Genomic DNA, 16485 nt, shown 5'->3' with positions numbered 1-16485 from the left:
CTTCCATGGACCCAGGTACCCCCAGGAATCCAGGTGCCCTGAGGGCTGTTTCTGAATGACTGGAGCCTGTTCCCTCCATGGACCAGGCTGTGTTGAGGTCCTTTCTATCCCTGGTATAACAGACCTTTCTATCCCTGTTATAACAGACCTTGGATCTTCCATGTTATCTTGGGCTGGAAAATTGTCTTTTTTTGTGTGTGTTCTGCCACTCTAGAATTTGATTAGGATCATTTAAAAAAAGTACTTGGAGTATTTTGGTGGGGGAGCTTGTAGGAGTCCTTGTCTTTATCATATTAGTTCCACACTAACTTTAATTCTTTTTCAATTACATCTAAACAAAGTTTTAAACATTTTTTTCCTTTTTAAATTGAGTTCTGGGGCAGATGGATTGTGCAATGACTAGAACAAAGCCCTGGAGTCAGGAGGAACTGCGTTTTCAAATTTGACCTCAGACACTTGACACCAGCTATATGACCTTAGGCAAGTCACTTACCCCTGATTGCCTTGAAAAAAAAAATAGTGTTCCATATTCTTTCCTTTCCTCCCTTTCTTAAGAAGGCATGTAATCTGATACAGAATGTACATGTGTAGTCATACAAAACATTTCCATATTAGCTGTGTTGCAAAAGAAAATACAAACAAAAAACAAAGTAAAAAATATAGTGTTCTTCACATATTTTTATTTCATCCTTGGAGACATGTCATGACAATCTTTTCTCTATCATTCAAATTTTAGTATATGTGCTGCCAAAGTGAGCTCTCTATAAATGTCTTAATAGAAGATTTCATTCTCATTGAAGCTGGATCTTTATATTTGTTTTTTCATTCACTTTATTGCAATTTTTTTATTGATTGAAGTACACAAAAATCTGGCATATATATGGTTGAAACAAATTCATACAAAAAAGGTGAATTTTAATAGACAAATATAATATTATATTATTATGAAAATAGTTTTGATCTCAAGGATTTTCTGAAAGGATCCTCCCTGTGGTCCACAGATCACACTTTGAGAACAGATGTTTTTGGAATTGATATATAACTTGGAGATGGGAGGTAGACATGAAACAGTAAAATCAAAATACTTTTTGTGGTAAGAACCATGGTACCAAAATTATTGGAAGAGAAGGGTTACAACTTCATTTAGAATTTTATAAGCAGCTTGGAAACAAAAATACAAAATGTCTTAACCTTGTCTATACCCATTACTCCTCAAATGCATAAACTAAAAAGATACAAATTATTCACAGGATTAGGAATATGAGAATTAAAATGTCAAATGTAATCTATCCAATGGTTACCCAGAAATCAGAACTGCTTCCATTTTTCCCATTCAATAGTTACTAGTAAATAAATATTTATTAAGTTCATATTTTGTGCCAGGAACTATTCTAGGGATACAAATTAGAAAAACAAAGTCTTCCCTAAAGGGGTTTACAATCTAGTAGGGGATGTCAACATACAAGAGAAAGATGGCAAGGACGGGGGTGGTGCCAGGGTAGGCTGTGGAGTTGAAACTAAGCATAGTGGCTTATAGGAAGAGAGCCAGATAATTTTGAGCCCTCTATAATGAGAGATTTGGGGAGTTTATTGTTCTACCCTTCATTCCCCAATCAAAGGGGAGAAGCACCTGTGGGTGTTTAAGTAGCAAAGCTGAATGATCAATGAGATTTCAGGTAAAGTCTCACCTGTCAGGACCAGGGTTTTTCTTCTGGAATGTATATATTAGGCTGTTCATTCACAAGCTGGTTTTCAATGATGTAGCATGCTTTGTAGCTTTCCAGAATCCTGGCTTGGAAATATGCTTTGTCCTTCATATGCCACATGTCTGACTCAATGTACATGTTGAATGGATCATGAGAATGCTCCAGTTTTTTGGAGCGGATATAGCTCAGCATGATGCCCAGGGTGAAGAAGCCAAAGAATCCAAGCACTATCAGGATGTACAGGACTTCCAACTCAGCATCTGCACTGTGAGCTATAGAACTTGAAGAATGATTGCCTCTTTGGATGTAGTCTTCTAATGGTGGCTTTGAAAGGAAGAGGTTTGAGGCAGTACTGTTAGACAGGGTAGTCATTGTTGTTCTCAGTGCTTGATAATTTTCTTTTCTAGTGACTTCTAAAAGAAAAGTAAAAAGATAAAACAAAACTATTTTTTATCTAAAGTATCCTACAGAGTGGCTTCTTTTACTATTCACACTATTTTTTAACAGAATGATGGATTTTAAACCTTCTTGGGTTTTTTTCTTCTTCTTTCTCTGCCTCTGTATATCTCTGAAAAACTTCTATGGGCCTAGAGAAATAAAGCAGAAAATTGTCTCACTATCTACTCTACAAGTTTAATTTCACAAATCATATTTAGATGATCTCATTGGTCATATAGTCCAGACCAGAATCCCATGTACAATACTAGCAAGGGGTCTTCTAGCTTTTGCTTCAAGAAGAACTCTGTCTTCTGGAGCATCCCATTTTGTTTTCAGACAGCCATAATTGTAGGAAAGTTTTTCTTGACATTAAGACTTAAATTTGTGTCTCTTCCATCCCTGGCTCCTCCTTGTTTTGCCTACTTAGGCCAAGATGAACAAGACCAAAACTCATTTAATAATACTCCAATACTTGACAGATCTTTTCCTCTCCCTGACCCTGAACCAGGAAGAGGAATCATTGGCTAGCCAGAGGTGTCAATGCAGAGGCCTTGATGTTCTCCTTTTTTTTTTTTTTTTGGTTTTTTGCAAGGCAAATGGGGTTAAGTGGCTTGCCCAAGGCCACACAGGGCCTTGATATTCTTCAAGTACACTCTCTGTATTGAATACTATACTAAGCAAAATAGTGTTTCTGATTGATTCATCTGAAGAATGAGCTTGAATTTATTCCCTCAACAGTCAGTATGTTAAAAATGGCATATGACCCCAGTTTGGATATGATTTATGAGTTTAAGTCAGCTTAGAAATACTTCAAAGAGGGGCAGCTAGGTGGAGCAGTGGATAGAGCACCAGTGCTGGAGTTAGGAGGACCTGAGTTCAAATCCAGCCTCAGACTCTTAATAATTATCTAGCTGTGTGGCCTTGGGTAAGCCACTTAACTCCATTGCCTTGCAATAACTAAAAAAAAAACTTCAAAGATTTGTACTGTCATGAGCATTCACTCCAGGTACAGATCAAAGCTTTTCTATAATTTATCAGATGGAATTCAGGACTTGATGTGACCAAAACATTCATTACCTATTGGACTAATTGATGCTGAGTTTCTCTAAACTTTTTTTTGTATTTGGACACAACAAATATTTCAGTATTGTCCCATACTTGAAACCTTTCCAGTCTGCAGTACTTAATGAGGCCCAGTCATTTAGACACCAGGATAACTTTCTTCTATGCCACAATAAACATTATCCTATGGTTTTAAATGGAGGAAACTGAGAAAGATTCCCAGAATTACCCTACCACTTTTTGCTGCCTCATCTCTAAAATCACTGCCTTTAGTACTTCCTCCAAATACTGCCTTATCTCTTCTGGATGTTCCACTCAAACTCAAAGTATCTTTCCTCTCAAAAACCTCTTCCTAATTTCCCAATTCTATTGAATGCCCATCATTCTTCTGGTCACCTAGGTTTGTAATCTTAGAGTCATACTCAACATTTTCTTTTCTCTCTCTTCTTCTCATTTGTTTGTCCTTATCAATTTTACTTCCACAGTATAACTCTCCTTCTCTCCACTTAGTCTAGTTCAGAATTATATCAACTACTATTTGGACTATTGTAATAGCCTCTCTGTCTTCAACTTTTCTACCTCTCCAATCCCCACCATATAGCTGTCAAATTCTAAAGCATAGATCTGACTATTGTACTCTTCTGCTTAAGAGCTCCAGGTTCTCCAAGAGAAACTTCCTCTTGTTTCTAGGATAAAACTCTCCTGTTTGGCCTTTAAAGACTTTTTCAATCTAGCGCCTTTCCACATTTATTGCACATTACACTCTTTCATGAATTCTACATTCCTGACAAACTGGTATTTTGTTCCTTCTTTCCTGTCATTCAGTTTCCTACCTTCATGACTTTGTTAAGGCTAACTCTCAAGTCTGAAATACATTCTTCCTTCAGTTCTACATCATGGCATTCCTACAGGAAACCTATCCTGATTGCCCCCCCCCCAACATTCATGCAAGCACCTCCATCCAGAAATAACTTTTATATCTACCTTGTATTTTATATTTAATTTTATATTTAATTTTCTATAGAATGGAAGGCCTTAAAGAGAAATGACTTTTTGGCTTTTGGTGTTTTTTTGCAAAGTGATGGGGTTAAGTGACTTGGCCAAGTCACACAGCTAGGTAATTATTAAGTGTCTTGAATCCAGATTTGAACTCAGGTCTTCCTGACTCCAGGGCTGGTGCTCTAACCACTGTGCAACTTGGCTACCTCTTAGTTGTTTTTTTTTTTAACATGAGGCAAAGGAGAAGACCAGAGTAGGGTGTTTTGGGTAAGCATACATTCTACCCCTTTCCAGAAGGAAGGGGGAATAAAATGGAGCAAATATCAGTTAGCTAGCTTTGCCCTGCATAGCACTTCCTGCTGTCTATAAGTATACATAGATGTGTACATACATACATACATACATACTTTCTTTTGCTGCTCTAGTATTTAAAATAGAGACAATATTTTGCCAAATAGTTCTTTCAGCAGGGTGTCAGTACTCTAAAAATGATGGAAATCAATCCTTATAAACAGGGATAACAGATAACTACTCTGACCTATTATATGTGATAGAATCCCTAAAGAACTTTAAAAATGGTGAAACTCAATCCTATAAATATGGATAACAGTTAACTAGTCTGACCTATTATAAGTGATAGAATTCCTAAAGAACTAAGCAATGGCCTGATGTAGACAGGGAATTTCGCATGAAACTCAGAACTTCTCCTAGGAAGAGGGAGAAAGTGGTAGGAACTTTGGAGAACTAAGTTGCTTCCTAAATCCAACAACCTGTACTACATGTTCCCCTATTACTGTTACACTAACTTAAATTGATAATTTATCTGCTTTGATATCAGACTAAAAGCTTTTAGAACAATATTCTGCTAGAACTGGCACTTTCCTTCCTATCTTAGAATTGATTCTAAGGTTAGTTCCACAGTGGAAGGGATCTGGGCTGAAAGCCAGCTGATGTGAATTCCAAGTCATGCTAGTCATTGAGAAACTGCTTGACCTGAGGGGAGCCCTACATTTTTGGTATCTCAGCTTACTTATGACTACAAAGGGGATAATAAATAGTATTATCACTCACTAGCACCATTTATATGTGTTTGGAGTCAGGAATCCTAGCTCTTTCACTTATGTAGCCAAGTTAAATAATCTATTTTATCCAAGTTTTCAAAGAATATCAATGGAGATATATTAAGAAATGGAACAGTAAGGTGAATAAAAGTAATACCTATGTACTGAAAAGATTCACGATAGAAGCAGAAGACAAAAGAGGAAAGAAACCAGTAGTTTAGCTGAGAATCTTACCAATTAACAGAAAGATAAGGGTCTTCTTGTGACAAAATAACATTTGACTCACCTACCTCATAGCATTGTTGAGTTAAAGTGTTTTATACCCATAAAGGGGGATATTATATGAGTTATTATTATGTTCCTTTGTGCTTACAGTGCTAAGGTAAGGTGCATACCCAAATGGATTAAGCAAATGTAGTTTTTTGTTTGTTTGTTTTGGAAGGGTATCTAGTTTTGACTTTACCACTTGACTTTGTTTAGGGTTGTAATAAAGCCTGTGTGTGCCTGGAAATTTTTGCAATGGATGTTTTTGGCAAATACAATTTTATTATGATATTAAAAAATCAAGAAGGGAATCCTAAACTCTGAAGGATTATTTAGCAGAACTAATGTTCTTTTTTGAATAGAGATAATTTATAATCTTTTGAAAGAACTTCTCAACTAATCAAATTAATGAGGTTATTGACTTTACCACTTTTTTCTCATTTGCTGTTTCTTTAATTGGGTAAAAACTTAACATCACTCACCCTCAGTTGCTCACTTTATAAAAAAAGAGCCTAGACATCATATTTCAAAAAATTATTTAGGAAATAAATTAGATCCAGGAGATTCAATAGAAATCAAGAGAATCCACTGATCACTTCTTAAAAGAGATCCTAAATAAAAATTCTCATGAATATTAATAACCAAATTCCAGAGTTTCCAAGGCCAAGGAGAAAATATTGTAAATAGCCAGAAAGAAACAATTCAAATATTTTAGTGCCACAAACAGAATCACACAACATTTAGCAGCTCCTACTTTAACGGAGCAGAGGGTTTAGAATATTACATTCTAGAAGGTGAAGGAGCTAGTATTACAACCAAGGATTATCTACCCAGCATCAGGGAGTAGGTCATGGTAGGAAGAGAAGTGGCTGAACAATCCAGGAATGCTCTCCTTTCATGGATAGTAGCCAGAGAAAAGGGAGTGAGAACACCTTCCTTCCTATAGTTGCCCAGTATTTTCACCTTAAATAATGGAAAATGAAGGCACTGCAGTAGATGATCTTTAAGATCAATTCTGGCATTAAAATTCTATTATTCTTTCAGATTGAAATGCTATTTAGTCAGACCAAATACATGCTCTGTCCAATAAGTTGTAATATTGTTCATTCTATTGAGACATTAGACTGCTATAATGTCTCAAGATTGGTCTCCTTATTTCCAGGCTCTCCCTTACCAAAACCATTTTCCACCTGTCTGTATTCCTCTGGACCTTTCCATTATGTACCAAGAACTGTTTTTATCTTGCAAGATCACTTGGTCTTTGGAACCAGTATTCTAAGATTCCTTCCCTCATTGGAGGGTGAAGATCTCCTCCCAGAACTTCCATTTAAAGAGCTCACCCAAATCAGCTAAGCCTTTCATTTCCCAATCAAATTAATTCCTCTGCCTTCTCCATCATACCATGCACTGTCTTCCTCCCCACTCCATCCCCTCCTCTTCTTTCAGCATAGTTCCATATTGCTCTCCAGAATGGTTGGATCCATTCACATCTTCCTCCATTAGATTGTAAGCTCTGTGAAGACAGGGACTGTCTTTTGTCTTTCTCTGCATATATATTATGACTGGTACATATTAGGCCCTTAATAAATATTTTTTGAATGTCTGATGATATAATCTTCCTAAGTTTCAGGTCTGGCTAAAAACATCATTCCCTGAGCAAACTCTCATTACATCAAAAATACAAATTTATTAACCTAGAATTTAAAGTACTCTATAATCTGTTATTTTCATATTAAAGTCAGTTCCCTATATTCAGGTATTTACCTTTCATTACTTCAAACATTCAAGTGATTTTATTAGTAACCTCATTTTCACTTGTGTGTTGGCAACCATATAAATTCCTGGCTATTTTCAGTAGAGAAAAAAAAATTAGAGGTGAGATGCTTACAAGTTAGTGGAGTGACTGGCATTCTACTAGGTCTTATTAAACCCTGGTCTTATTCACCTTACCACTGCAAAGAATTCCTGGAAATTCATTACATATTTAATTGTTTGCATTTAAAACTCAAGTTTTGTGTTTTAATTACGCTCCTCATATATAGTACAGGTTCTTTGGGCTCTAAACTCAAGCATGATGCAGTTTAGTGAGAAAATGAAGGTGTTAGATAAACTTTGAGTTGGAATGTCTGCAGCTTTTGTTGGCCCAATCCACCACCTGCCCAGAGACATTAAGGTGTCAGTCCCATCATTGATGGCAAATTCAGTGTTAAATATCAATTTGCTTCAGCTTTGCTCTCATACTCCTAGACCCTTAGGAGCTCAAATGGTGCAGAAAGCAGATGCCACTGATGGATTATTTCATTCTGGTGCATCCTTCACTCTCTCCAACACCATCCATTAGCTTTGAAGGACAGAGTATTAGAGGTAATGTTGAAATCTTGCCTGTTTTAATCAAAACTGCCTGATACTGGTTAAGAAATAGAGTAATGGACCAATGGATTAGGATAGGTTCAAAAGAAACCACAGTAAAGGGCTACAGTAATCTGCTATTTGACAAACCCAAAGACATCAGCCTCTGGAATAAGAACTTACTATTTAACAAAAACTGTTGGGAAAAGTGGAAAGTAGTATGGGGAAAACTAGATCTCACACCCTATTCCAAAATAAACCAGTAGGCTGTCAATTTTGGTTTGCATTCCTCCCTTGTAGAGGCAATTAGGAAATACAGTGGATTCTATTCCTGAATTTGACCTCAGACACAATTGTGTGACTTGGATCAGTCATTTAATCTCTTCATTTGTAACATGGAGATAGTAATAACATCTACCTCCCAGGTTTATTGTGAGAATAAAATGAAAAAATAATTGTGATACACTTAGCACATAGTTAATATTACAGAAATATTTGTCATTATTTTTATTATTAGCTATTATCTCTGTCCCTCCAAATTCTTGTTTTACCTTGAGGAGCAGATCAAATGATACTCCCTCTGTGAAGCCTTCTCTGAATCTCTTAGTTATTAGGACTATATCTCTCCTCAAATTTTCCTTTCTTATTATTATTTCAGTTGTTTCAATTCTTCATGATCCCATTTAAAGTTTTCTTGACAAAAGAATCCATTGGAGAAGTTTGCCATTTCATTCTTCTTCAGAAAACTAGACAATTTTCCTTGTTCCATGCTTATTTGTGCACATATGGTATACATTCACTATAATGTAAGCTAGGACCTAAAAGAAGAGGGGGGGAAGTTGGTAGGCAGGATAATAAAAACCCCTGGCATCTATATCAAAGAGAAAACATTTTGCGTGGAGAATGGATGCAGGATCCCCAAGGAGGTTTTTGGGTAGGTGGTAAGATAAGGTAATTGCAATAAAAAAGGGGGGGAGCCCAACTTTATAAATATTCATGAAAAAGATCCACTTTCCAGGAATGTGACCTCAAAAATCAGCCTGAGTAAGTTATACTTTGAAATTATGAGCCCTGGTAAATTGGAATCCCCAGTCAACCAGTTGTCAAAATCATAGCTCCAAATCTTCATGAACACTCGTCATCTTCTATCATTGTGATATAATATGTAGAATATTGAACCAGGAGACTTAGGTTTGAATTCCACTTTTTTTTGTGACACATATTAGTTGTGTGACCACAAGAAAGTCATCTAATCTTTGTAAACTTTGTAGTACCTATCACACAAGTTTGGTTGCAAGACATGAATGAGATCTTAAAGAACTTTTCAAGGCTCTTGTAAACATGAGTATTTGTCCAAATGAACATTGTAGATAAAACTGGGCATTGTTTCCTGAGTCTTTTCAGTCACCCAAATTTATAAACACTTGTGTGGAGGTGGGAATCACAGTCATTCGCATCATCCTCTTTGGATATCAAAAATAGTAATAGATGCCAAAGCTAATAATAAATTCACTTATTGTACACTTTAGAGATTTTCCTTCTCCAGTGTGGGTGCTCTCTGAGCAGACAAATCACAATCCCTCCACACAATATACTAGAACTAGATGATCTTCATTAATTTCTGTATCTAAAGAAAATTAAAGGCTAATATTCTAGTAATGAGTCTCTCCACACTTAGGTGCATGTGGTTTCATCTCCTGGTCTGTTATTGAAACTTTTCCAGGAAAGTAGGACCTGACAGAGATTGGGATTTGCTGTGACAAAAGATCAGAGCCAAGCTATGATGACAGAAAATAATAATAATGTTGTACAAACACAATTAAATACCCCATAGATATTAGGAAATATATTAAAATTTAAATTTAAGTATGGGATATTCCAAAGAATCTTAGTGTGGCTTTAAGTTTTAATAAATGTAATATACCTATCTTAAAATAGCTTAAGTTTTAATAGCTTAAAGTGGTATTAAAATTTTAGAGCACACCATGTATATAATTATAATAATATTTACAACTATGTATGAGATACAGTGAAAAGAGTAACTAGCAGTAAACTATACTAGGTTTAAATCTCAGACCTGTGATTTACAAGCTATGTGACAAGTCTCTTAGGCAAGTCTCTCCACCTCTCTCAATCTTAATTTCCTCATAAGTATAATGAAGGAGTTGAACTGGATGACCCTTGTTTAATCCCTTCTATTCTAAATCTACATTCCTATGATTTTATGACTTGTATAAACCAGGCTATATTATTCCATTTGGCAATTAGGAGCAATCGAGGTAACAATAACTGCCTTTCACATTTCTACTGTGAAAGAATAGAAATATGATTTAAAGAATAGAAAGACTGCCTCAAAGCCAGGGACATCTGGGTTCAAGTTCCACTTCTGAACAACAAACTGATTGTGTGACCCTGGCCAAGTCCATTCAAACCCTCAGTACTCTAAGGCAACTTTTTAAGATCATAAATTACAGACAATGTCTGCATTGGTTGAGGGAGTTTTTAACCTGAAAGCCCCTTATGCCAATGAAATTCCAGATCCAATCAATCCTTTTCTTTTTATAGGATGCTGAAGTAAAAGTATGATCTCAAAAAGATCTCAAAATATGTCCTAGGAAATCCTTGCTAATCTTTTCCACTTTATCATTTTACTCTTTTCACTATAGCACATACTGAGTTATTAATAATACTGTAATGATAGATATGGTGTCCCAAAGTCTTAGAGAAATTTTAAGTTATTAAAACCTAAGGTGCAGAAATTTAGTTCACTTTTTAATCAGCATTTCTACCCCCCAATATATGCAGCACTAACTATAGCATTTAAAATACAACTTCAATGGTAGTATAGGCAAAGGATTAGAGAGGATGATCTCTTACTTCCAGCTCTCTGAAAAAGAAATATCCTTCATTCTGGAACTAAGGATTTCTTTAATATTTATATACTCATCAATGAGAGGATTTAGACTCTAAATTTTATAGGGCCTAATGAAGCCTGATACATATATGTCAAAGCATTTCTTCTGTAATATATTTCAATAATTACCACAAAAGGTTACTGTGTACAGGTATGATCTTTCTTCAAGATAATCATGTGTATGAAAATAATTAACTTACCAAAGATAAATTTTAGGATCATTTACATGATAAAAGCAGTTGCTTCAATAATGAATTCTCTCATAGCTTTTAACAATATTTTAAAACAATATACATTGAACTATTTGTGTGCACATCTATTTCTTTAAGCAAGATTTCTCTCTTCATGATATCAAAACTATTTTCTCCTGAAATTTACTCTCAGAATAAGTCATGCTTTCAGTCAAATTATTTTATCTATTTATAGTCAATATAAACGGAACAAATCACAGGAAAACAGGAAGGAATTATTTTCTCTAACAATGGAGAAACTGAGATGAAAATCTGTCTATTCTTCATTACTTTATAGATAACCATACACCAATTAAGGTAATTGTTTATTGATAGAAAGTTGTTTCCCTAGCATTTAAGCAGATTATAAATGTTTGGGTAAATGACCACTGAACCATCCATTTTTCTCAACAGTGATTCAAATACAATTTTGGCCAACTGATATATAATAATCTGAAAAGTCCAAATAAAAATATTGTAAATAATAGTATGGATTACTAGATAGGGCAATGGAGTGCCAAGTCCAGAGTCAGGAAGACTCATCTTTCTGAGTTCCAATCTAGCCTTAGACATTTAATTGCTGTATGTCCCTGGTTTTGAGGTAGTCTTTCTAGTCTTTAAATCATGTACCCTGATTGCTCCAGTTTCTTATTTCTTATTTCTAAAATGAGCTTGAGAAGGAAATAGCAAATTAATCCAGTACCTTTGCCAAGAAAATCCTCACAGAGAATTGGACATGACTGAAAAAACAACTTCTATTATGTATATCCAGGTTGTTGATTTACAACTGCATTTTAACTCATTGTTATTATTATATTATGTGGGTTCCATGAGTGAAGGAACTTCTTTGGGCTTTCTACTTTGTATTGCCTATTACATATATTTTGTCTCTATCTTTGATGTCATTAGTGTAGAGAAATCCTAGTGAGGAAACTCCATCACTGGAAGTAGGCATTTGATCTATAGCTTATAATCTAAGAGAGTTATTTGAAGAACTGAGAGGAACTTGTCCAGAGTCATTCACAAGGACACCCTCAAAGTTTTAATTCAGTTTTAAGTTTTAATAGCTTAAATAGACTAGAACACATCTTCCTGACTTGAAGACTAGCCTTCAATGAGTAGGACACTGGCCCTGAAGTTAGGAAGACCTGAGGTAAAAATCCAGACTCAGACATTTAGCTGTCTGATCTTGGGTAAGTAGCTTAGCCCTGATTGCCTCATATCCAGGGCCACCTCCAGTTACCCTGCATCATATCTGGCCACTGGACCCAGATGGCTTTGGAGGAGAGAGTGAGACTGGTGACTTAGCACAGTACCCCCTCACTCAAATCCAGTCCAAGTGCATGTCATGGTATCATCTCCCTCATGTGGTCTTTGAGAACGAAGGACAAACATCATCACCACTATGGACACATAAAATGCCTAGTGAATATTTGCTAAATGGATAAATCAATGTCAAGTTCCTGTAATGCTTCCAGGACTAACCCAAAAGCCCTAAGTTTTAGTGCCTGGTAGAAATATCATAAGAAAATGGGAGATTTTCTCCTACATCTTACCTACTTTTTTTTAGGTTTTTTTTTTGCAAGGCAAATGGGCTTAAGTGGCTTGCTCAAGGCCACACAACTAGGTAATTATTAAGTGTCTGAGGACGGATTTAAACTCAGGTACTCCTGACTCCAGGGCTGTTTCTCTATCCACTGCACCACCTAGCTGCCCCGTTCTTACCTACTTTTTAAATATTACTAAGGCAATTATAGTTATTACTAGATTATAGATTTAAGAGACCACTGACATTAGAGGGCATCTGTTCCAATCTTTTCACCTTCACAGATGAGGAAACTGAGGCACAGAAATGTGTAATGACCTATCTAATTGCACAGAGGTTATAAGTGGTAGAACTAGCATCCAACCCTAAGTCCTCTGACTCTGTAGCTTAACATCTTTTCCAGTGTCATAATCCGGATGTTGGAGTTTAAAGGAGTGGCTAATGTTATCTAACCCACCCCCTTCTTTTCTTTTCAATTTTTTTAGGTATAAAAAGGGTTATTTAAGTATTCCAGTGGCTAGCAGAAGCTAAAGGAAAGAAAAATTAGCTGCAGCAGCAACAGCAACAGCTATGAGAGGATGAATAGTAAAGGTATAGTTAGGAGAATGAGAAGATAAGCAGTAAAAGTAAAGGAGCTTGAGAGTTTATTTAGGGTATCCTGATCCCCCCAGAATAAGTTTGCTTCCTAAAAGAAGACTAGTTATCAGGGTAAGAAAGGATAGGAGGAGAGTTTATTTGAAGGATGATACTCCTCAAGACCAGGCTAGCTTCCCAAAGGAAGACAAGTCGTCCCCTTCTTTTTGAAAGTGAGAATCAGAGAGGTGAAGATAGCTCTGTGCTACACAGCTAGTTATGTGGCAAAATCAGAACAGCATCTAAGTCCACTCTTCTGGGACAGAAGAATATTTTTTTTTCCGATCCCAGAAAGCAAGGTTTTCCCTGAGGTTTTGATAATTATTCTAATGTACATGAAACTGTAAAGTAAAGGTGAGGAGACAGAGATGTTACAGGTTGACTTCCCTAGTACTAAGTTCCAGTAGTACTTCTTACAGGAAGATCTGTAAAGACCATAAAATGTTTCCTTCTTACCCCAGAGAAGAGGTTCTGAGCTAATGAATTCTCACCAAGAACCACTCAACCAGTCAATCAGACAGTAAGCATTTCTTAAATTCATTCTGGGGCATCACTATGCTAAAAGTAGAGCATATGAAAAAAAGACAAATAGTCCCTGCTCTTAAGGAGCCCACATGCATTATACACACACAAGCATGCATCTCTGTGATGAAGAATACAGAATTTGAGTCTAATCTTGAAGAAAGTCAGGAAAACTAAGAGGTGGAGATGAGAAGACAACATTCTGGTTAGAAGGGACAGCCAATGCGAAGACAGCTGCCTGGGACATCAGACACAGAGGCTGTAGTTTATGTCTTTCCTTCAACTTTTCTTTCCCTTCTATTTCCTACCCTTCTGTATTTAAATGATACAGCAAAGAATCATTAATGGACACCTGTGTAAGAGTCTGTTTCAATAAAAGAAAGCTTAGAATATTTAAAAGAAAACAAATTTCACTTTCAGGTAGCCATATGGCTACTCAGACTACTTACTCCCCTCACCCCCACCTCTACCCCAAAGCTCTCTAGCAGAAGTTAATGGGGACCTCTTTTAGGGAACAGGTAAGAAGGGTTTGTAATTAATAAATACAAACTATTATGTATGCTCAGTCTTCTGAAATACTAAATCAAATTTTAAAAAAAATGTTAAAAAATACTTATACAATTTAAAGCCTTAAATCTAGATAGGTATTTTCATCATCTTGAAAGGGTTTGTCTAAATAAAGGTGAATAAGTTAACTTAGTCCAAAAGATCAGTCTATATTCGTGCATTTTCTCCTTAAGTTGCAAGATTTAGGGGCCCAGCTAAACTTTCCGCGGAGTCTAAAGGTATAAATCCGCTCCTTACCTAAAAATATGCCAGGGGAAGGAAAGTGAGGTGAGGAGCAGCTTGTGAACGCAGCCCGGCGCAGGTAGGAGCAGAGGGAGCAAACCCTCCTGAGCCACGCTCCCTCCTGTGGCAGGGGAAGGGGAGGCGTTGGGAGGGTGTTGACGCCTCAAAGTGACTTCCCAGGAGCCGGTAGGCCCCCGCCTCCCCCTACCTTCTCCATCTCGCCCCGCCCGGCTCCCAAGATCCGGGATTGCTTCGGACTCCCAGCTCAACCAAGGCATCTCTCTAAAGACCCGGCCCGGGGGCGAGACCAGACTCCAGCTTGGTTTAGGCAGACGCACACCTGCCCAGCGGGCTTCCCCCACCTCCACCATCCACTGTTGGTCTTGTGCGCTGCAGGAGGTGGCATGGGATGTCATGGTAGACAAGCTTAACGAGAAAGGACCAGGGATGCTCTTGCAAAATCCTTGAAGACAGTGATTACAGGGAGCTCTCAGATAAGCTCGGACAGACAGTCATATAAACTGGATTTCCCCAAGGAATGGTAAATAAAACGCTTTAGCTTGTCATGTTCTTTGACCAGGTATGGTTAAAACCAAAGCCATGTACAGTCGGACCCTGAAGTCTAAATCAAAAGATCAAAGTGTCCACCTCATTTTCAATCCATTCTGGAATCCTAGAAAGGAATTAAGAGCTACGGTATCTCTTCACTCTCTCTCCTGTTGATATCCTTGGGTAACAGAAATTATTTTTCTTCTTCATATATTCTCTTGTGGCAGAAATTCAGTGCAATGTATAAATAAAATCTATTGACAAATATAATATCATTTTTTATAGAAAGACATGAAGAAACTTCCCCAAGATTTCAGTCAGTCAGTCTTGGGAAAGCAATTCAAAAAATGTTTCCAGCAACCCTCTAAGCATTCTTACCATTATCTTAAGGGCTCTTAGTCTCAATCTTTTTACTTAAAGACTCATAAAGAGGGAGAAGAATGAGTTGAAGCAATGATCCTGTGCCATGAAACTTCACATTCATACTAACCATTAACAGAAACAAATACAGAAACACACAGATTGAAATGCATTCTTTTTTCTTCCTAACTTCACCTTTCCCAGTAATGACTGACTTTGCATTGTTCTCATTAATGTTTTTCCTTGTAAAAGTTTATAATGAGAAGATATGTCTATTATAGATAAAGAAAATGGCATTTGTGACCTCAAAAAGCTTACATACTCTGTTTTTCCTGTGTTATTAAACTGTTCTCTCCACTGTCACCTCCAATTGACAGAAACAACAGGCATTTTCGATAGAAAACCATTAGACTTCTCAATAAATGTTTGTTAGATTGCACTGGCATTGAATACAGTCTGCTTCAGAATGTCTAATCATCATCTCCCCCATCTCCCAATATCATGTTCCTTTAGGAATAATTCTCATCCCCCCGCCCCCATCACCACTTACCAGGATTTTCTGTATCCAATCCCTAGTTGTCTTGTGAGAGGAAGCAAACTGCTTGATGGGAAAGGATTGGTGATCACTGATGATCCCATTCTACTCTACTGTACTTGATGAGGAGATAATGGCCATTGTCACCATCATGCCTAGTCTTCGATTCAAGTATAGTGTTCATAACATTATGGTAAGTGCAGAGGCAGATAGAAAGTTTAAATAAGATGTGATTCTCCCTTCTCAGAGGTTTCAATCTAGTGAAGGGGTACTATCAGTACATGAACAACTGTGATATATGATAAAACATCAGAACATAAGAATGTTGGAAGTCAAAGCAGCATTTACCTTCTAGAAGAGAGGAAGTATAATATCATGTATAGAAAGCTGGTGTAGCCAGGAAGATCTGGGTTCAAGTCTTGTTTCTAATACCTACTGGATAAGTGATTCTAAGCAAGTCACCTACCCTTTCAGTGCTAAAGGCATCTCTTTCTAAGACTAAATTACAGGGAAGGAGTTTTTTCCTTC

At 36.8% G+C, this 16485-nt stretch overlaps 1 protein-coding gene and 1 non-coding gene across 2 annotated transcripts in view; both read right to left on the bottom strand.

Moving 5' to 3' along the window:
• KCNE1 (potassium voltage-gated channel subfamily E regulatory subunit 1) overlaps window positions 1-16100 on the bottom strand; it is a 57187-nt gene extending 41087 nt beyond the window's left edge. Inside the window, exons 1-2 of the mRNA XM_074232473.1 lie at window positions 15973-16100; window positions 1689-2119 (exon numbers count right to left, since the gene is read on the bottom strand). Coding sequence (XP_074088574.1) covers window positions 1692-2078 — 387 coding nt within the window. The 5' untranslated portion in view covers window positions 2079-2119; window positions 15973-16100 and the 3' untranslated portion in view covers window positions 1689-1691. The remainder of the gene's footprint in view (window positions 1-1688; window positions 2120-15972) is intronic.
• LOC141510624 (U6 spliceosomal RNA) lies at window positions 654-760 on the bottom strand. Its single transcript, XR_012475063.1, has one exon. It is a non-coding gene; the product is annotated as a U6 spliceosomal RNA (small nuclear RNA).
• Window positions 16101-16485: the final 385 nt, after the last annotated feature.

Source organism: Macrotis lagotis, chromosome 1, assembly GCF_037893015.1.
Source record: "Macrotis lagotis isolate mMagLag1 chromosome 1, bilby.v1.9.chrom.fasta, whole genome shotgun sequence".
NCBI lineage: Eukaryota > Metazoa > Chordata > Mammalia > Peramelemorphia > Peramelidae > Macrotis > Macrotis lagotis.
This window is presented reverse-complemented; position numbering and strand designations above follow the sequence as displayed.